Source organism: Amblyomma mixtum, chromosome 1 (genome assembly GCF_055824585.1).
Source record: "Amblyomma mixtum isolate Tamu chromosome 1, ASM5582458v1, whole genome shotgun sequence".
Lineage (NCBI taxonomy): Eukaryota > Metazoa > Arthropoda > Arachnida > Ixodida > Ixodidae > Amblyomma > Amblyomma mixtum.
In genome coordinates this window covers 65,669,876-65,692,064 of record NC_143012.1, presented here as the reverse complement: position 1 = coordinate 65,692,064, position 22,189 = coordinate 65,669,876, and the positions used below count along the sequence as shown (strand labels likewise).

At 50.0% G+C, this 22,189-nt stretch overlaps 1 protein-coding gene across 2 annotated transcripts in view; it reads right to left on the bottom strand.

The window, feature by feature from the left end:
* Nucleotides 1–22,189, bottom strand: part of LOC149366557 (uncharacterized) — a 36,151-nt gene that overhangs the window by 4,536 nt on the left and 9,426 nt on the right. For both annotated transcript variants that reach the window (XM_089562493.1, XM_089562547.1), the window contains 2 exons: nt 20,149–20,394; nt 17,520–17,674 (listed from right to left, as the gene is read on the bottom strand). In XM_089562493.1, the coding sequence (XP_089418619.1) occupies nt 17,520–17,674; nt 20,149–20,394 (401 nt within the window). The remainder of the gene's footprint in view (nt 1–17,519; nt 17,675–20,148; nt 20,395–22,189) is intronic.

Below are 22,189 nucleotides of genomic sequence, written 5' to 3'. Positions count from 1 at the left end.
CGATCTCAGAGTATATCGATTCGCTCATCAAACATATACCTCCGAAACATCCATCTTACATACGCGACACTAATCACTTCCTGAAAGAATTATCGAATGTCACCTTCCCTCAAGGCGCTTTCCTATAGTTACCCTGGATGTGGTATCACTTTACACTAACATCCCACATGACGACGGAATTCAGGCAATGGTTGGATCATATAAAGAATACAAAATTCTAGACACCCCTAGTCCAAGTGCCGTCGAGACACTTGCAAATTTGGTTCTTAAACTTAACACCTTTGAGTTCAACAACTCATATTATCTTCAAACTAGCGGTACAGCTATGGGCACAAAAATGGCTCCAAATTACGCCAACATATTTATGAACAAAATTGAATCTGACTTTCTGTCCTCATATCCAACAAAACCAGCTTTTTACAAACGCTTTCTGGATGACATATTCATAGTTTGGACAGAAACCGAGGATGAACTCATCCATTTTATCGCCTCATTCAACAAAATCCATCCCAATATCTCTTTCACACACACCTACTCAACCAATAAAATTAACTTCCTGGATGTTCTGGTTCGAGTAGAAGGAAGTACATTAATCACTAGTGTCTATAAAAAACCCACAGACAGACAACAGTATCTTCATTTCAACAGCTGCCACCCACGCCACTGCAAAACTTCAATCCCATACTCACAGGCCATCAGATTCAAACGAATTTGCTCACGATCGGAAGATTTTCACGAAAATGCTAATCGCATGCGGGACACTAAAAAAACAACATTACCCGTCTTCTATAATCAACGATGCCATTAAAAAGGCAGAAGCAACTAATATTAATCATGTCATTAAGGAATCTCAGCCATCATCACAGCGCTGTAATCTTATACTAACCTTCACAAATAATCTCCCGAATATTAACAACATCCTAAAAAAACACTTTAATATCATAGAACAGAGTGACCGTCTTTCAAATATTTTCACAACGGTCCCCCAAGTAACATATAGGAGACCAAAAAATCTGCAAAACCATGTTGTCCATTCGACAGTCAATAAACCGAGAGCTGTAGGTTGCACACCATGCAAAAAAAGCCGATGTCAAGTCTGCAAACACATGGAAACCACGGCACTGGCTAAAAGCACCCATTCAAATTTCAAGCATTCTATCCGGGAAGACCTGAATTGCGATTCCAGCAACGTGGTTTACATGCTCGAGTGTGGCGACTGTCGAATGCAATACATAGGCCAAACAGACAATTCCTTCCGTTTCAGATTTAATAACCACCGCTCACATACCCAATCCCTCCCCAACCTCCCTCTTTCGAAACACCTCCGCGAGAAAGGTCACGAGTTTGACAAACTTAAAGTAACAATACTACAGAGTGGCTTCAAAAACACTCGTGAGCGCGAGCAACGAGAATCATATTTTATTTTTAAATTTAACACAGTGCAAAATGGCATTAATGAAACTTACGGCACCCTCACCTCTCTTCCGAGGTCAGGGGCCCACGAAATTAAACAAAGCAATACTGACTAAGTCGTCTGAGGTCATACCCTTTCTGCATGCCACACCTGTGCCACACCTGTGCCGTTTCCCCCCCGGGTGTGCTCACCTTGTGGTCACGCGAATGCCGCACAATTTCTTGTTTTTTCCTTTTTAATCTCACATTTTTTTACATATATATATTTTTTCTTATATATTTTTTTTACATTCCTTCCAATACTTCCCCTCAACCAGGGGTGGGTGCACTATAGCTGGGTGCGAATAAAAAGCACTACTTTAAAGGTTTTCTTTTACCTATTTCACTTTTTTTTTTCGAGGTTTCTTCCTTGCTCTGTTCATTTTCCTTTTTTTTCTTCTTTTTTTTTTCTGTTGTCTGCTCTCTCTGTTGGAGGGTCATATTTTATTTTTTTGCTCTCGCGGCCAGGAGAAGGAACAAGTTTTCGCATTTTTCTACGAACGTTGTTGCACGGCCACGCACCTGTCGAGCACCTCCCAGCTGGACACGACTGTCAATAAGCAAGCCTGTGGTGCTTAACAAAGCAGAGGCCGCATCTGGACATTGTATTTTCTGACTGAGTACCTGTTCCTCGCACTCTTCTTTTTTTCTTTTTTTATGTGTGTGTGGGTCGCACTGCCTCTAATAATTTTTTATGCGTATTTTTCTGCTATGTGCTTTGTATTTCTCACTTTCCTGTTCTGTGCCCGCCCCTATAAAAGGGGATGCATTCACAATGTAAAATCACTCCTGAAGAAGATCGGTCTTCCGATCGAAACGTCGAGTTGAATAAATGTTTCCTTTAACGAAGCGTATACTTCGCTATATATATATATATATATATATATATATATATATATATATATATATATATATATATATATATATATATATATATATATATATATATATATATATATATATATTGTCACGTAGTGGTGACTGGAGTCCGGCGAACAGAAAAACAACGAGGATGTTTTCGAAACGGAACTCTTTTTTGGGCTGACTTGCGCCCGCAAAGAACTGAATCACTCGGCGGCGGCGTAGCAACGAGCGTGCTCGGCGGTCGTCGAACAGAATGACCGCCGCTGTCAGCTGTGCTCTTTTTAAAGCTGATAGCGAACATTCGAGATAAAGCTTCGGAAGTTACTATAACATTCTGGCACAAAGTAGAATCGGCTCCGCCTGAATGCAGTCAATCGAGATAAATCTAGGCGGGTCCTGCGTCACAAACGAACCGACAAAGCGACGTGACGGCAGCCTTGAAGCATGAACAAATAAACACAACAAACAAACACTACAAAGTTTCGCGGCATTACTCCCCTCTCAAAGAAGCATCGACTCGATGCTTTAGAGCATAATGCGGCTATAAACAATCAAAAACGGATTGTGCAAAAATAAACACCGAATGTGGAAACACGGCGTCCTTCAGCGTGCATGATATGGCTTTAGGCGTAGGAAACGGACTACTTCTGGTCATACGCGGCGTCGCTGGAATGCAGTCATTTGGTCAGGGACGACTTCATAGTCTAATTCACCTAGCCGACGAAGAACCTTGTACGGGCCGAAATAGTGGCGAAAAAGCTTTTCACTCAATCCTCAGCGGCGAATGGGCGTCCAAACCCACACTCTGTTTCCTGGCTTGTAATCGGCGTTGCGTCTTCGTAGGTTCTAGCGTGTGGCGTCGGTCCGCTGCTGGCCTTTGATCCTTAACCGGGCAAGTCTTCGGGCTTCTGCTCGTTGTAGGTAGGCGGCGACGTCGACGTTATCTTCTTCGGTAACATTCGGCAGCATGGCGTCCAGCGTGCTTGTGGCCTCTCTGCCATGGACGAGCCTAAAAGGCAACATCTGGGTGGTCTCCTTCATTGCGGTGTTGTAGGCGAAGACTACGTAAGGCAAGATGACGTGCCAGGTCTTGTGTTCGGCATCGACATACATGGCGAGCATATCGGCGATGGTTTTGTTGAGGCGCTCGGTCAGTCCGTTGGTCTGCGGGTGGTATGCAGTTGTTTTTCGGTGGCTGGTTAGGCTGTAATTGAGTATGGCTTGCGTCAGTTCCGCCGTGAATGCTGTTCCTCTCAGTGATGAGCACATCGGGGGCGCCGCGTCGCAGAAGAATGTTCACGAAAAATTTGGCGATTTCTGCTGCTGTTCCGTTCGGTAGGGCTTTTGCCTCGGCGTAGCGGGTCAGGTAGTCGGTCGCTAAAATGATGTGATGCTCTCTAGCGCCCTTCAACACTAGCGCCGGCCTGACGCTCGCTCAGGCGAGAGAAGGAAGGAGAAGAAAAAGAAGAGAGACGCAAGCGGCGGGAGGAGACGAGCTGGGGCAACGGAGCAGGCGAGGTCATGGCTGTACGGCTTCTTGAACCCGGGTGACCAGGCCTGGGGAAGCCATCCTCGCCCAGTTCAGCGCAACCAGGAGCCTGCTGTCTCCTGTCTCCCGCCTGCCTCTCACTTCCTCGGAGAGCGGGCGCCGTGCCGGGCACAGGCAGGTGCTGCCTGCCCGGAGATCCTGCCGGCCTTGCTGTCGGTTCGTGCCCGCCGTCCCGTGGCTGGGACCTGCTGCCGTGAGAAGGTGCCTTCCTGGCCGTGCCCGGGTGTCCAGACCTATGCGGCCGTCTCCTCTCTGGTGCGTCGTCAGGGCCACTGGTGCTGTTGCTCCGCACCCGACATCCGGCAGCAGGGAGAGCAGCCCTGCGGAGGTACTTGGCCCCGGAGCCTTTCTGGCGACGGGCAGCGGATTCTCACACCGGAGCCACTCCTCGACCCTCGGCCGCACAGTTCCCTACCCATCAGTGACTGCTCTCCTGTTTTAAGCAAAACCATTTTTGTTGTATGTACAGACGTGCTCGGTCTGGGACGATTTTCTGGATCCTCCGGGGCCCCACCTCGGAGGACGCTCGAACCTGCTTGGGGGACTTTCCCCTCACAAATTTGGCGTCCGCGACAGGACCAGGCCGAGCAGCGTTTGCCAGTTAACGGAGTTTATGAGACAAGATGAGTGCGCTCGAGCTGGTTGCTGCAGGAGAGCGCATATGACTTCAGGGAGCCGCGCTACGGGCGTATGTCAGTGACGCACTGCGGAGGGCGCGTGAGGACCGTGCAGCTCAAAGGCGAGCGGAGATAGCATGCCGTATGGCAGAGATATCCCATCTTAAGGAAGAATTATCGGGTCTTGAGGAAGAGCATCGTGTGCTCGAGTTGCATGTGGCTTGCTTAGATGCAAAGAAGGCTCTTAGGCTCGTACGTAGACAGTGTTGAGCTCTCACATGGCACAAAAGTCCTATTGCCAACGGAACGTGAGTCGGGCTTCTCTTATTGTAGCGCTGTCGAGGACCTCACAAGTATGGTCAGTGTGGAGCCTAGTACCGAAGTAGCAGCATCTTGCCTAGAAGGCTGTCTTGAATTAAAACGTCGCTCAACGCAGGCCGACAGTGGCGAGGAGCGTGCCCTTACAGCGATTTATGAAGAGCAAAAGAATCAAAGTCTGCCTCTAGAAAAAGTAGAGGTTATTCTGACAGGACAGTGCACAGCGTTCATAGAGGAGAATGTTGGTTTTTCGAGTGCTAGGAGAGAAATTCTTGGGCACGGTGTCTAGAATCAAACGGGTGTAGACGACCACAAATGTGAACTCCATCAGGTTAGAACTTGCTAACAAAGTGGCTTCGAGATGCTCAGCAGAGTTGGAAGTGTCATGCAAGCAGATGACCGTGGAGGCAATGTGTGTGATTCCTGCCCCGCTGATTTCATTTGTGCTCGGACAGATGGGCTTCAGGCGTTTGGTTTATTTCAGTGCGAGTATGGGGAGGTAACTGGCCGTGCCAGATGTGATGGCAGCTCATTGAAGGTGTTTGTAAGTAGCGACCCACTCAAAGAGCACCGGATGCTTTCTTCGAATTGGGGTTCTTTCGAAGATGAAGTAGTACATAAGTTCATGCATTTGGTTGCATCGGCCGCATCAAAAAGACATGCAGATTCAGAGCACATGGAGCCAGAATTCAGCACCGTACAGGACTCTGCTAGTAAACATGGATTGGCTCAAACAGGCAGAGTAGGCATCTATTCTTGTTTAGAGGGCGAAATTTGCGAGAAAATCGAGCGTGGTACTGTGGCGATTTCTTGCCAATCACGGGATGCAACGGCGCCAGTCCTTGCTGTGAGGAAATGGTTGAAAGAGTCCCAAATATCAGGCTGCAACTAGCAGTGCTTCATTGTAAAAGTAGAGGAAGACACTGATATGCTGCCGCAACCAGTTGTCATGAATATTCTTGCCCAACAGAATGGTTTTATTCAAGGTCACAAAAAGGCTGGAGCGAATCCTCTCTTCTGTGAATTCGGTTCATCCGTTGAAAAGACGATAGACCAGGGACATTGTTCTGAATCTCGCGAGGGTTCAGGGATTGAAATGGAAAAAAACGGCAAAAAGTATCAAGCCCTCGGTTCACAACAATATAGAAGAGATATCTGTGCAGAAGCCGTTGTGCCTTATTTTCCCGCCATGTGTTGTTATGAAAACCAGCTTGTTGTTCTGTTGGATCTTTCGAGTGCCCATTGGTGGTTTTTACCACACATTTCATAGGTGCGTTTTTAGGCTGCTGTGGGGTGGAATCACCTGATGTAGAGTTCAGTGTCCGATAGCCTTCTCAGATGTCACCTTAATGGCACACTTTTTTTTTGTTTCTGTTGTGTGTTTTTTTGGTCGTTTCGGGAGATATTGTGCCATGTGAACAGCATTTTGTGTTTTTTTTTGTGGTAATTTTCCTGTCCTTTGTGTCTATAGGCGGTGTGCTCTGTGTATAACCTTACTGTCTATATAGAATTGTCAAATTAGAATTTGTGTATCGGTGCATTTTTTCTTCCCATGTGCGCATGAGACAGACTGACAACAGCCAGTGGTTGGTGACGATTATTTAAGCCGGTGGTGACCCTGTGAGACCTCTGCCGCCGTAACGTTCTTTTGACTGGTCCGGCAACCAATCTTTGTGAACTTACTTTGGTGGTGTCTGTGCAGTTATGTTTTGTAGTGTGTTTTGTGTGCGTGAAACACTGTCGACAGCCAGTGAACGGTGGTACGCGTGTGAGTGTTCAGTGTGGTGTGGTGCAGTGCGCCGAACAGTGCTTTGCGCAAAAGTTTTTTTTTTTTGAAAAAAAAAACTTCTCAAAGGGGTGCCATATTTGTGATGCTCTCTAGCGCCCTTCAGCACTAGCGGCGGCCTGACGCTCGCTCAGGCGAGAGAAGGAAGGAGAACAAAAAGAAGAGAGACGCGGGGCGTGGCGCAAGCGGCGCGAGGAGACGAGCTTGGGCAACGGAGCAGGCGAGGTCACGGCTGAACGGCTTCTTGAACCCGGGTGACCAGGCCTGGGGAACCAGGCCCAGTTCAGCGCAACCAGGAGCCTGCTGTCTCCTGTCTCCCGCCTGCCTCTCGCTGCCTCAGAGAGCGGGTGCCGTGCCGGGCACAGGCAGGTGCTGCCTGCCCGGAGATCCTGCCGGCCTTGCTGTCGGTTCGTGCCCGCCGTCCCGTGGCTGGGACCTGCTGCCGTGAGAAGGTGCCTTCCTGGCCGTGCCCGGGTGTCCAGACCTGGGCGGCCGTCTCCTCTCTGGTGCATCGTCAGGGCCACTGGTGCTGATGCTCCACGCCTGACTTCCGGCAGAAGGGAGAACAGCCCTGCGGAGGTACTTGGCCACGGCGCCTTTCTGGCGATGGGCAGCGGATCTCACACCGGAGCCACTCCTCGACCCTCGGCCGCACAGTTCCCTACCCATCAGTGACTGCTCTCCTGTTTTAAGTAAAACCATTTTTGTTATATCTACAGACGTGCTCGGTCTGGGACGATTTTCTGGATCCTCCGAGGCCCCACCTCGGAGGATGCTCGAACCTGCTTGGGGGACTTTTCCCTCACAAATGATCCACTTATTTCCAAATTTTGATTTCGGGAAAGGGCCAAGCAAGTCCATGCCGATCTGCTGAAAGGGCCTTGAGGGGGGTTCAATGTGGTTCAGAAATCCTGCTGGTCGTGTTGGAGGGGTCTTTCGTCGCTGATAATCTGGGCAGGTTTTCACATAATGTGCGACATTGGCAGATAGTCGGGGACATGTAATACTTGTCTTGAATCCGGCGGAGGGTGCAAGAAAACCCGAGATGTCCAGCTGTCGGCTCGTCGTGTGAGGCCTGAAGAACTTCTTCGCGCAGACTTACAGGTACAACAAGGAGGTAGGCTGTCTTGTTCGCTGCAAAGTTCTTCTTCACGAGGACATCGTTCTAACAGAACGAAGACAATGCTCGCTTGAACGAGGCGGGAGATGAACAAACCTTGCCTTCCAAGTATTCGATGAGGCATTTTATGTCGGGGTCTGAGCGTTGCTGTTGTGCAAGAGAGCTGGAGCTGATGGGTCCCAGGAATGCGTCCTCATCGTCATCCGGCGGCGGTGCATCTACAGGTGCTCGTGACAGGTAGTCTGCGTCAGTGTGCTTGCGTCCGGACCTCTAAACGACGGTTACATCAAACTCCTGGAGCCGCAGGCTCCACCGAGCGAGGCGGCCGGAGGGGTCCTTCAAACTGGCGAGCCAGCATAGTGCGTGGTGATCGCTGACAACCTTGAACGGTCGTCCGTACAGGTAGGGGCGGAATTTCGAATTAGCCCAGATGATGGCAAGGCACTCCTCAGTTGTCGAATAATTAATTAGCTTCGGCTTTGGACACGGAACGGCTAGAGTACGCGATGACCTTCTCCACTCCGTCAATTTTCTGAACGAGGACAGCGCCTAGGCCCACACTACTTGCCTAGGCGCTGTCCTCGTTCAGAAAATTGACGGAGTGGAGAAGGTCATCGCGTACTCTAGCCGTTCCGTGTCCAAAGCCGAAGCTAATTAATTATTCGACAACTGAGGAGTGCCTTGCCATCATCTGGGCTAATTCGAAATTCCGCCCCTACCTGTACGGACGACAGTTCAAGGTTGTCAGCGATCACCACGCACTATGCTGGCTCGCCAGTTTGAAGGACCCCTCCGGCCGCCGCGCTCGGTGGAGCTTGCGGCTCCAGGAGTTTGATGTAACCGTCGTTTAGAGGTCCGGACGCAAGCACACTGACGCAGACTACCTGTCACGAGCACCTGTAGATGCACCGCCGCCGGATGACGATGAGGACGCATTCCTGGGACCCATCAGCTGCAGCTCTCTTGCACAACAGCAACGCTCAGTCTCGGCGTTTTCATCGAAGTGCGCGAGGATCGGTGGGGACTGTAAACGACGCTGAAGTTCCTTGAAGGCTGCCTTGCGGCGCTTCCTATTTAAATGGCAGGTCTGCCTTTGTCAGGTTGGTCAGTGGCTCTGCGGTGCGCGAAAAGTTCTTCACAAATCGTCCGAGGAATATGCGCAAAGCTTTCTTATCGGCCGGTGGCGGAAACATTGCGATAGCAGCTGTTTTCTGCTGGTCTGGCCGTACTCCCTCCTTGCTAACGATGTGGCCTAGAAACAGCAGCTCTGCATAGGAAAAGTGGCACTTCTCTGCTTTCAAAGTCAGGCCGGAAAACTTGATTGCGTCTAGTACTGTTCGAAGCCTTTTTAGGTGTTCCTCAAAGTTCGAGGCCAAGACAACGACGTCATCTGAATATAGACCAGATTTTTGAGCCTCTCCTGGGCGCGGCCATTTTGCACCGACTGGCGCGCCGCGGTGCGGGCGTTTCTTTGGGGACTGCGGGGCTGCGGCAGTTCCGCGGCCGCGCCTGCATATAGCCGCGCTTCGGGCGCTAAAAAAACATTGTCGAGCATACTTCCGCTGCGTGGCTGTGTTGCAGGAAGTATTTACGTTATCAAAGCGATAACATTGACGGGTTTTAATGACATTTAGTTTGACATTCAGGTTAATTGTGCCGGCGCTTAGAACGCGCTCGTGCTTAATCGAATTCCGTCTTGGTGCTCCACCACAAAGAAACTTTTTATTCAATATCAAGAATTAGGTGTGCGGCTAGTATGCAGTTCCAATTCCCATGCACTCTTATTCCTTCCTGCCGGCCATAAAGCCCCCCCCCCCCCCCTTCCACAAACGGCTTTCTTGTCGCCGCGCCAGTTTATCAACAAATTACCGCCGTGAGCTCAACTGAGTCGCAGCGCCAACAGAAAACAAATTTTGTCATGGTTTATGCAACCTTGTGCATAAAAACGTACTTTCGCTTAATTTATAAAAGCTTGAATAGATATGAGCAGCTAATCCAGCTTTCACTAATTCTGAGGTCCGAAGTCGCGTTATGTTATTCAGGAGCTCTCGCCGCGTGTGAGAGCATTGCGTAGGCGTTTGGCTAAGTGTGGAAAATGTAATGAAATCGCGCATATTTTCCTATGAATAATGTAGATACCGCCCCGCTGCGATGGCTCAGTGGTTACGGCTCTCTGCTCTGGCCCAAAAGACGCGGGTTCGATCCCGGCCGCGGCGGCCGAATTTCGAAGGAGGCGAAATTCTAGAGGCCCGTGTACTGTGCGGTGTCAGTGCACGTTAAAGAACCCCAGGTGGTCGAAATTTCCGGAGCCCTTCACTACGGCGTCCCTCATAGCCTGAGTCGCTTTGGAACGTAAAACCTTAATAAACTAAACCAAGCTAAGGTAGATACCAACAGCAGAAAGATACTATAGATAAACCTTTACCCCCCAGATACCTCTGACATGTGTGCGGAAAAACAGCTGAAATCGGTAGCGGTCGTGCTTACAATCCTGTGCATGAAATGTTCTGAATGGGAACAAGAGCAAGCTCAGCGCAAGGATGCTGAACACGTACTGGTGATCGAAAACACGCGCTCCGTCGGGACAACCTTCAGTCTGCAGCTCGCCTATCCAGTTACTACTCCACTGAGTCAAGTCAATAGATCTACATTCTAATGCATAATATCATAGATGATATCGCACGTAAAAGGCGACAACAAGCGACACGACAGCGCAGAAATCTGCTTCGAAGTGCCGGTTTCCAGTCCGTACACAACCTGGTCGACTACCCTCGGATGTCACGTTAACGAGTAACTGCGCACAAGATAACCGCAGCACTGTCTGGAAGAGGGCAAATGTGAGTAGTGACGCACAGCACACGCCCTCATACGTTAGCTGATGGAGCACAAAACGGCAGAAGCGAACACGTAAACATGCGTTCTATGCGCGGCGCCGGCGCGACCCGCAGTCCCTTGGGCCGCGCGCGCCGACAGATGGCGACTGGCGTCGAGAGTAGGCGCGCGTCCGCAGCCTGCGTGCGAGGGTAAAAAAATCTGGTCTATACCAGACAAATCTGCCACTTCAGGCCTGCCAGCACTGTGTCCATTACTCGCTGTAATCTGGCTGGCGTGGAACAGAGGCCAAATTGAATCACCTTGAACTCGAAGAGGCCATCTTGAGTGATGAATGCGGTCTTCTCGCGATCTCGTTCATCGACCTCAATTTGCCAGTAGCCGCTCTTGAGGACCATCGATGAGAAATATCGGGCGTTGCAGAGCCGGTCCAGTGTGTCGTCGATGCGAGGGAGGGGGCAGACGTCCTTCTTTGTGATGTTGTTCAAGCCCGGTAATCAACGCAGAATCGAAGTGCTCCGTCTTTCTCTCTCACTACAACAAGAGGTGCTGCCCAGGCGCTCTTTGAAGGCTGAATAACGTCGTCGCGCAGCATTTCTTCCACTTGGTCTCGGATGGCTTGTCGTTCTCGCGGCGACACTCGGTAGGGGCTCTGGCGGAAAGGTCGGGCGTCCTGTCAGTTATTATGCGATGCTTGGCAATCGGCGTTTGTCGGACCTTCGGCGATGACTAGAAGCACTCGCTGTAGCTTTAAAGGAGATTGCGGATCCGATCTTGTCTGTTCCGGGGCAAGGCTGCGTTTATGTCGAAAGTGGGCGAGTTCTCTTGGTCAGGCGGATGGGTCGAAGAGCGCGAAGAAGTCCCGTACGTCGGATATTACGTCGAGGAATGGAATCGTATTTCTTCTGTTAACGTGCCGGTATTCTTCGCTGAAGTTATTCAGCAGTACTTAACTTAGGCTTGTCCACTGCGGAAAAGTGCGATGCCCCTTGCAATGCCGATTCCTCGGTCGAGAAGCAACTGCATGCTCCCCTCGATAACGGCTTCAGTGTTATTCGCTTCCGTGGTGCCTACGGTTATAATGACGATTCCTGGGACTCTGCGCGTACTACCGACGATTTGTGAAGAACTTTTCGCGCAGCGCCGAGCCACTCATCCCACCTGGCAAAGGCAAACGTGCCATTTAAATGGGAAGCGCCGCAAATGGAAGCCTTCAAGGAACTTCAGCGTCGTTTACAGTCCCCACCGATCCTCGCGCACTTCGATGAAAACGCCGGGACTGAAATTCATACCGACGCAAGTAGTGTGGAACTAGGCGCTGTCCTCGTTCAGAAAATTGACGGAGTGGAGAAGGTCATCGCGTACGCTAGCCGTTCCCTATCCAAAGCCGAAGCTAATTATTCGACAACTGAGAAGGAGTGCCTTGCCATCATCTGGGCTACTTAGAAATTCCGCGCCTACCTGTACGGACGACCGTTCAACGTGGTCAGGGATCACCACGCACTGTGCTGGCTCGCCAGTTTGAAGGACCCCTCCGGCCGCCTCGCTCGGTGGCTGCGGCTCCAGGAATTTGATGTAACCGTCGTTTACAAGTCGGGACGCAAGCACTCTGACGCAGACTGCCTGTCACGAGCCCCTGTAGATGTACCGCCGCGGGATGACGATGAGGACGCCTTCCTGGGACCCATCAGCTCCAGCTCTCTTGCACAACAGCATCGCTCGGACCCCGACATAAAATTCCTCATCGAGTACTTGGAAGGCAAGGTTTGTTCAACCCCCGCCTCGTTCAAGTGAGGATTGCCTTCGTTCTGTTTACAGAACGATGTCCTCGTGAAGAAGAACTTCGCAGCGAACGAAACAGCCTACCTCCTTGTTGTACCTGTAAGTCTGCGTGGAGAAGTTCTTCAGGCCTCACACGACGAGCCGACAGCTGGACATCTCGGGTTTTCACGCACCCTCCGCCGCATTCAAGACAAGTTTTACTGGCCCCGACTGTCTGCTGATGTCTCACATTATGTGAGAAACTGCCGATAATGTCAGCGACGAAAGACCCCTCCAACCCGACCAGCAGGATTTCTGAACCCCATTGAACCACCCTCAAGGCCCGTTCAGCAGATCGGCATGGACTTGCTTGGCCCTTTCCCGAAATCAACGTCTGGAAATAAGTGGATCATTATAGCGACCGACTACCTGACCCGCTACGCCGAGGCAAAAGCCCTACCGAACGGAACAGCAGCAGAAGTCGCCAAATTTTTCGTGGAGAACATTCTTCTGTGAGAAGGCGCCCCCGATGTGCACATCAGTGAGAGAGGAACACCATTCACGGCGGAACTGACGCAAGCCATCCTCCATTACAGCCAAACCAGCCACCGGAGAACAACTGCATACCACCCGCAGACCAACCAACGGACTGACCGAGCGCCTCAACAAAACCATCGCCGATATGCTCGCCATGTATGTCGATGCAGAAGATAAGACCTGGGACGTCTATTTGCCTTACGTAGTCTTCGCCTACAACACCGCCGTGCAGGAGACCACGCAGATGACGCCTTTTAGTCTCGTCCATGGCAGAGAGGCCACGACCACGCTGGACGCCATGCTACCGGACGTTACCGAGGAAGATAACGTCGACGTCGCCACCTACCTTCAACGCGCAGAAGAAGCCCGAAGACTTGCCCGATTAAGGATCAAAGACCAGCAGCGGACCGACGCCAGACGCTACAACTCACGAAGACGCAACACGGAATACAAGCCAGGAGACCGAGTCTGGGTTTGGACGCCCATTCGCCGCCGAGGATGGAGTGAAAAGCTTTTGCGTCGCTATTTCGGCCCGTACAAGGTTCTTCGTCGGCTAGGTGAATTGGACTATGAAGTCGTCCCTGATCAAATAAGTGCATCCCAGCGACGCCGCGTTACGACCAGAAGTAGTCCATTTCGCACGCCTAAAGCCATATCATGCACGCTAGAAGACGCCGTGTTTCCACATTTGGTGTTTATTTTTGCACAATCCGTTTTTGATTGTTTATAGCCGCATTAAGCTCTAAAGCATCGAGTCGATGCTTCTTTGAGAGGGGAGTAATGCCGTGAAACTTTGTAGTGTTTGTTTGCTCTGTTTATTTGTACATGCTCCAAGGCTGCCGTCACGTCGCTTTACCGGTTCGCTTGTGACACAGGACGCGCCTAGATTTATCTCGATTCATCGCATGCAGGCGGAGCCGCTTCTAGTTTCCACGAGAATGTTCTAGTAACTTTCCAAGCTTTATCTCGAATGTTCGCTATCATCTTTAAAGAGAGCACAGCTGACAGCGGCGGTCATTCCGTTCGACGACCGCCGAGCACGCTCGTTGCTACGGCGGCGCCGAGTGATTCAGTTCTTTGCGGGCGCAAGTCAGGCCAAATAAAGAGTTTCGTTTCGAAGACATCCTCGTTATCCTGTTCGCCTGACTGCAGTCACCACTACGTGACAATATATATAACACCGTGCACAAGGGGACACGCACTGGACTATCTTTGTTTAGGGTGCTCATTAAAGCCCCTTCTCAATGTTACTAGATTAGAATGTTACTAGATTAGGCGGGTTATCGGAATCCCCAATCGAGAGATTGATGGCAACTGCAGGATTTTTTGTAGCGAAAGCCACACTACTATAGCTGCGACGCATTTCGTCGTGAGCCTCCGAGTGACCGTGTAACGATCTTGAGATAAGTGTGTTGGTAAGAACAAATAACAGTGTGTGTTCCACTTAGTGAACCACTTGCGGCCTTTAACTAAGACTTTGAAGTTTGACAAACGGCACAGATGTCGCCGTGAGGCTCCGAATGACCTTGAAACGACCTTGAAATAAGTAGTGGTCGCACATCTGCCTTATCATGTGTGGTCCACCTTACTGCTGCTCCACTTGATCTTTGACCTTTTAAGGGGTCGGTAGAGGGCGGTAAGAAGGCACGTGGTGATTTCTTGGTGTCACGTGATTCAGTTTACAGTTGTGAAGTCGGGGTATGGGGTGTATCAAGCGGAGCTGTGCGCTCTGCTTTGGGTACGCTAAAACTCGGTTCAGCAAAGTTGAACCACTTGAATTGCTTTTGCTTCCTCTTTAGATGGCAGTGGCGTCGCACCAGGCTCAAACAGCTTCGCGGCGTCCACTCATGCAGGAGTGATTTCAGGTCAGGGCATCTTTATTTGCCGCTGCATTTCAGAGAATGTGAGCTATAATCCACATCATGTTCGGCAGCAAACTAAGCATATTTCATGCTGGTAAGCCAACGGCGAATAGGCTTAAAGTTAATGCTCATTTTCCCGCACTCATACCGTGTCCAAATGAGACGCTTTGGTCCGAGATTTCCGGCAGTGAAAATAACTTCTTCAATGATCGTTTCATTCAAGAGTTACATAAGGGGGGCTTTGAATGCGTGGTTTAACGTCCCGAAGTTTCATGCATAATGTTTGTTGACTTTTTTCAACATAGCCACCAATGACAAAGCACATGGACGGACACACTCCTAAAAGCTGTCGCTGAAAGATCACACTTCCTGAAAGTTTCGAATCGTTGTGCGCTGGTTTCAGATATAAGAAGAGCAAAACGCTGAGGCACCGTATGAGTATCGGGCGTTTGCAATATCGAACGAATATTGCGTCATTAGCCATCTTCACTATATCGGGTAAACATTTTTCCTTATATCCGGATATCTACTTTTTTCATGCCAACGTATACATCGTAAAAGGACAAATCGCTTGACACCACTTAGAATGTCCTACGTCAATTAGTTTGGCCATAATGGACGTTTGAAGTTTCAAAAAGTACGGTTTGCGGAACCAAAGGTCGTAGGTGCGAATTCCTATGATAAGCTACACTTTTATTCGACTAGTAATATGATCCTAATGCTGTGAACTATTTGAAACTACTCCAAAGATCCTATGCCAATTAGGTGGTCCACAGTGTGTGTACCAGCCCTCCGCGGTGGCTAAGTTGTTGCTGCGCTCAGCTGCTGGCCCGAAAGACTTGGCTTCGATCTAGGCCGCGGCGGCTGAATTTCGATGGAGGCGAAATTCTTGAGGCCCGTGTACTGTGCGATGTCAGTGCACGTTAAAGAACCACAGGTGGTCGAAATTTCCGGAGCCCTTCACTACGGCGTCCCTCATAGCCTGAGTTGGTTCGGGACGTTAAACATCAATAAACCAATAAACCAAGTGTGTGTACCAATACCACCCACTGGTCCCACTTGAATGGTCTTGCGTTGCAGTAGTCTTAGTGCCTCTGCCGAAATTTTTTTACCAAAAGTTACATTGGCCATGAACTTGCAATTTCGCTGTGGCGGTGCTGCGAGGAGGCACAGAGACCGACCTTGAGCCGTTGCCTAGCAACCGCCGCAGCTGGCGGACGCCGCGCGCTCGCCGCGCCATCTGGCATGACGTCACACCACGTGCCTTGCCGCGGAGCCACCGCCGTTTTGTATGACGTCACACCGTCGTTGCGCTCGCCTCCGCTCGCTTTGCCAGCTGTGTCGCATGCCTGCTTTCGCTGCGTATATCCTGCCATAGCCGAGCTAAGCCACTGCTAATTTTTCAGGAACTTCTGGACCGATACCAAAAGTTTAAAACGGCGCTTATGATACCACCAAACACACCGAATCGCTTTCGAGCAACTCTTATCGATATAGAAGCGAGAAATGAGAAAACAAGCCGTCGCGCCCGCTCGTCCCGCTCTTGGGTATGTGCGGCAAGCGCTTGCGGCCTTCAAAACGTTCTGTGCGCAACACGCACCAAGCGGGTGAAGAGAGGCGAGGTGGAAACTGAGGACGCACAGGAGTTTGTCGCTACTTTCTGAATCAAGGGGTTTGGTTTTAGTGTGACCTAACGCAGCACACCACAAAAGTGCCCGAACAAGTTAAGTGTCCTGAAGGCGAATGCACTCATTGGCATCAAGTTGAACGAAATACGTTACTCTGTAAACTGGCTCAGGTGTGCCTCGAGTTCATTTCACGCAAGGATCCCAGGGTAGCTTTCTCCTGTGCTGCTTTCGGATTGTTTTCACCTTAACGACTACTTAGCGCCGATCGGAGGCTGCGCCTGAACAGAATTTAAACGCTTCCGCAAGCCCAGTGCGCCCCTCTGGTTAGTTGGCAATCCCATTAAGACAGCGACCAAATCCAGGCGGCATGCAAAGACGCGAGTATTCTGCGGCATGTCAGGGCACACAAAATAATCCGAGACGGTCAAAAAAAAAATAATCAGGATTCCTCTACCAAGGATTTTCTCGTGGCCTGACTTTAAATCCCATGCACTTCCCTCAATATACTGGCGAGGTCTGCCTCTCCACAACACCTGCTCTCCTCATATCTGGCCACTCCCTTAGTATCGCCCGAAGCGCACTACGTGGTTCAGGTTGGCCTACCATCGCACGTCTTGCACAAGAGCGTTTCTACATCGTATGATCATTTTATGTATGATAAGTGGTCACTCGTATCATTCATCCCGGAATCCGCCCAGAATCGCGCGGTGCGTTTCTTATATTGAGATTAGTGTAACCACTCTAGTATTGTGTCACTAATATCTCAAGCTAACCTCCCTTGCCTTCGAATCTCGCCGAACGATAAATAGACTTCGCCTTTATAATAACTACTAAAAATTATAACCTGAGAACTTCCATTATATCCCCAGCCAACCATCATTCATGCCGAATTAGCCACCCGAGATTCGCGCATCCACCAGGTGCATCCACCTCTGCCCGTTATTCATTCTTCAGGCTAATTGACAGAGTGTAGAACAACTTACAAACGGAAACTGCGCCCCATAATGCCCCTGGCCGCTTAGAGGCATCACTCCAAGAAGTAAAAACTTAACACTGATGCAAGCCCGCCTCTGATGTCATGGCCTCGAAGCAGAAATAGAGTGCAGTTATACGCCGCAGACTAAATAAAACACTAGCGACAATTCGCGCCGCAAAACAGGAAAAAGGCCGATGAATCAGGGTCGTTTACTTACATGGCATCGACAACGCAGATGACCTGCCTGTACTGGGGCTTATTTGTGCTGGAGGTGGTAGCGGGGGGCTCGGGCGGCATTGTTAGACTTTCAGATGAAATACCCACAAATTCGCATTTAGGAATTCCCATCTCGTCCTCGTTGTAAGCGTCTTCCTGCAGTGCGAAAATTGATGCACCAACAATATGCACACAGTAAGCAGCTCTCTCGCAAAAAGTGCACCCTATATATGCACAAATTTCTGTACTGAGCCGTTCAGGCTGCTACACCTTCCTACTTGATCTGGCATATTCACGTTATGGTGCCATAAGCAACGCTGTAATAATTGCCGCACGATCGTCCAATATTAGATTTAAAGCAAACACTGGCCGCTGACGATTAGCTGCGATACTCTCGTGCATTAAGTTGCAATCCTTACTGCGTTGAACTCCCCTGAAAGTTTTCTTGGTTGCTGCAAGAAAAATAGTTTCGTTTTCCCGAACTGACACAGGAAGCCGCGCTGCGTACTATTGGTGCGTTCCTCATGGCCTAAGTGCTATGTACGAGTCCATCAACATCATAAGCCTGACTACGCCCACTTCAGGGCAAATGAATCTCCCACGTCTCTATAAGCATCTGGGCGCCGGCGATCGCTGGAGTAGCGTCAGTGGCGTTGTCTGAAGGTGGGCTCCGCCGCATGCCAGACGTGGGAGGAAGAAGACGAATTCGCTCGCGCAGGCGGGCCGGTCGACGTGTTGCATGGTGGGCGATGTGCTGATGCGGAAAAAAACGTGTAGCGGCGGGGCACAGGTGAGCGTGGTGCTGGCCTGAAGAACCGCAGTGGATGCAGCCAGGATTTTGACCAGCTCCGCAAGGAGTGCCGGGCCCATGGGACGCTCTTTGAGGACCCCGAGTTCCCCTGTAAGGGCAGCTCAGTCTGGGGCAACAAAGCCCCAAGTTCCCCCAATCATGTGGCTACGACCTCCGGATGTGTGTCACTCTCTAATGCTCTTTGTGGATGGAGCATCAAGGTTTGACGTCGTACAAGGAAGTGTGGGAACTGTTAGATGGCTGCCTCTGCCGCCAACCTGACGCTGAGCGATGAGCTCTTCTATCACGTGGTGTCCGAGGAACAGTCCTTCAACCAGGACTATGCCGGTATCTTCCCCAACTGGAAGGCCAACCGGTGGATGAACAAAGCTAGTTGTCGCCGAATAACAAGAAAAGCGTAAGGGAATGGACTGCATTTTTTAAATGCCTTTCGTTAATCAACTGAAAAACTAATTATTCCACGGCTAATAATTTAAGTTATTAGAAGGAAGAAGGCAAAGCAATCACATGCCACCGTTGCGATCCGAACCGACGACCTCAGAATTTTGAGTACGGTGCTCTATCAACTTCGCTTGGCGGCTGCTGTCTAATCTTCTACTATCGGGGGTACTTAGTTTACAACTGATCCAACCTTGAGATTATTCATCAGCGCCACCCACGCCTATAAACGGCGGACGTAGTACGTCCTGAGTTACCGCTTGTGTGACGTGGAACGTCATCAAACGGCGAAGGTTGTAGCTGTGTGAGAACCCTCTTATGCTTCCTATGGCATCATGGCTGCCAGAACCGAGGCCCTCGGTTCTGGACTGGAGTTGTATGGGCTGTACTTGTAAGAATATTTCCGTCAATATGGAGCGCCTCTAATGTATTTGAGATTAACCTGAGTTACTGGGCAACGGTTTCTCAAGGTGTTCCCTGAAGGTTCCACATACTTTTAGAATACAGCAGATCACAGTGTTGTACCACAACAAGGAGGCTCCACAATGAGTCCCTTATGCTTTGTAATACACGCGCCGCTACAGAAAAAAAGCATTTCTTTATACAATCACGGATCCTGCGCCTTTTCCTTATATAACACCACTGAGACGCAGGGCTACAGAACAAGCAACCCACTGTATAATTCTACTGCTAAAGAGAATCGGGGGCCGCATGTTCCTGTAGCTCGTTTGGTTTTCATTTTACTTGATTGCCCACTAATTGGCCGTTTTTCTGGGGGACGCAGGTCGTAATGGTTGATGTCCCTTTGGTCACGGCAGAAACACACCCCCGAGACCATTTAATACCTAAACGCTTTCACGCCTCCGCTGTACTGACAGACCAGCACCGACGACTGTCTGAACACGACGACACATTTTACATGCGATTTCTCTGGGGTGGTTCTCCGAGGAGACACAGAGCCGTTGAACCTTGAGACGCGTTGCCTAGCAACCACCGCAGCTGGCGGAAGCCGCGCTCTCGCCGCGCCATCTGGCATGACGTCACACCGCGCGCCTCGCCGCGGAGCCGCCGCCGCCGTTTGGCATGACGTCACACCGCTTGCCTCTTCGTTGCGCTCGCTTTCGCTACGTATGTGACTGCCAATTTTTCTGAGGCATCTCCATTTAGGGAAATAAACAGCTTTCGTTTAGAGACGAATTAGTAAAGCATAGTCTCTGCAACAAGGCCGCTCTGGAAGAGCTGGCAGTAGGGAGTCTAGGGAGGAAACGACACAAAGCGTTCCAAAACACAGCCCTTCCTTGATTTCTGCTTCAGTGTGCGCTTGTTTGTTGATCCCCTGGTGACCAAAGGGAACCTCAAGACGGTTGTCATGGCTTCTTACCAGAGGGATCATGGGAGCTGGTGATTTGCGAGGCGTCACTATGGCCCAGGGGTCACTGGACTCGGACTCGTTGTCGGGTTGCTCCTGCGGGAAGATGTGTCCCTTCTGGCCCATCAGGAGGAGGACGATGGGCAGCACCACCACTATGGAAAACACGATACCGCCCAGCCATATGTTGTACCAGGTGCACCACCACCACCAGCCCTCAGCCTCTTCCACATCAGCGCCGTCGTCTTCCTCCAGGAGCTGGAACAAACGCAGCGTTGATGACACGGGGTGCCACCAACCAGAACATCGGTAATGACTGCAGGGTGCAGCTAGGAGTATGCACCAACTGCCTCGATTGTCCATTCTCTACAATAGACGACGCGCTTTTTCGCGACGCCGCTACGATTCGAAACGGGCGTGAATTTTTGTGCCAGCTACGAACGAATTCTTGCAGCGCTTTGGAATAGGAATTTGAGGAGAGATCAGAAGTTCAGGTTGAACGTCACCAGGGGCGTAGTCGGGAGGGGGGGGGGGGGGGGGTGTTTCGGTGTCAGAACACCCTCCCCCCTCCCCCCGAAATTTTCTGCGCATTGTATCCGCCCTTCTTTCAGCCTTTTTTTAGCACATGTTATTTTACGGCGCATGGATGTATCAAAAATGCAAAAACGAAAATAAGAGTGTCGGCTTGTTTGCAAAAATGGTTCCTAGCTGTTCCAAGCCACTGAGTTGAAGTTACAGTTGTGTCTGTTTACACACGCTGAACTAAATGTGCCAACGTAAGAGTGTGAATTACCGCAAAATGCAAATATCAAAGAGATTCTTTGGGCGCAGGCTTTTTTATTTTTTGTACTGTCGGCGTAAACACCCCCGAAAATGTTTCTGGCTACGGCACTGGATGTCACGGTCTCTTCACAAGACGTATTCGCTGGCTCTGCTGACAGGGGGTAAGTAATCGTAATACAGCCACGTTTTCTTGTTGCCTGCAGTTGTGCTGTGACGTGTAATTAGCGTAAAACTGTACTCGTCAGCCGAAAAATAGAAACATCTTGTCGCTTTTCCTGTTAAGCTCCTGTGTCCAATAAACTGAATGATGACTGGCCGGACATTCCAAACACAAAGTTATTAAAGTCGCAAACTAAAGGCAGAAAGAAATTTATTTATATGGATCAAGAGCATTTGAAATCACACAGCTCCGAACACAATGCGAGTGGTAAACTCAGCGCAATAACTCAGGCCGCGGTAACATTTTTGAAGGTGTAAAAAAAACCGCGTGCGTGCGTCAGGCTTAAAAATTACGCCTGTGAGAGTGGTTTGCAGCGTCTAATGATGATGCTGAGATCGACCACATTAATAAAAAGGCAGAGTGCACGGATTATAAAGTGGTCCAAGGTGACTGAAAAACTTGATTGAAGTTGGCGTGAGGCAATCTAGGCCACAGTCCTTTTCAGAACAAGAGCAGCTAGCCCATGACGGGCAGAACAGAAAAAAAGAAGGACATCCGCAACACAATTGGGAAAATGAATAGGCATGTATAGCCGCAAGTGAAAGCTTAACAAACACCTGGACAGGATAAATGCAGCTGTTAACACTAACGTGGTAGACCAGAGATTACCCGCCCTCGAATGGTATGCATAGAGTTGGTATGTTTGTGAACTTACGAATAGAGACAAGGTTTACAGCCCATCAATCCTTAATCTCCTTAAAGAGCCACTGACAAGCATTGGATAGTTTAGACAAAAAAGCGCAGTGCGTGCAATGTGCCAAGGTGAAAGTATGCAAAATGCTGGAGCCACGCTCGCCCCGAAGAACGGCGAAAATTCATATCAAAGCACTTCCGCACTTACTTTCGCTAGGCCTACCATCTCGAAATCTATGCTGACACCCAAGCATCCGTTGTGACGTATAAGCGAACGGAAATCCAATGGCAAAACGGAATGACGAATTTCCCACAACAACGCGTCGCCTGCGCGTCGCACTTTTCGTTTTCAGCACACACAAAACCAAAACTAGATTTTAGTTAGATTTTTTTTTGTCCAAGTCCACGAATGATTCA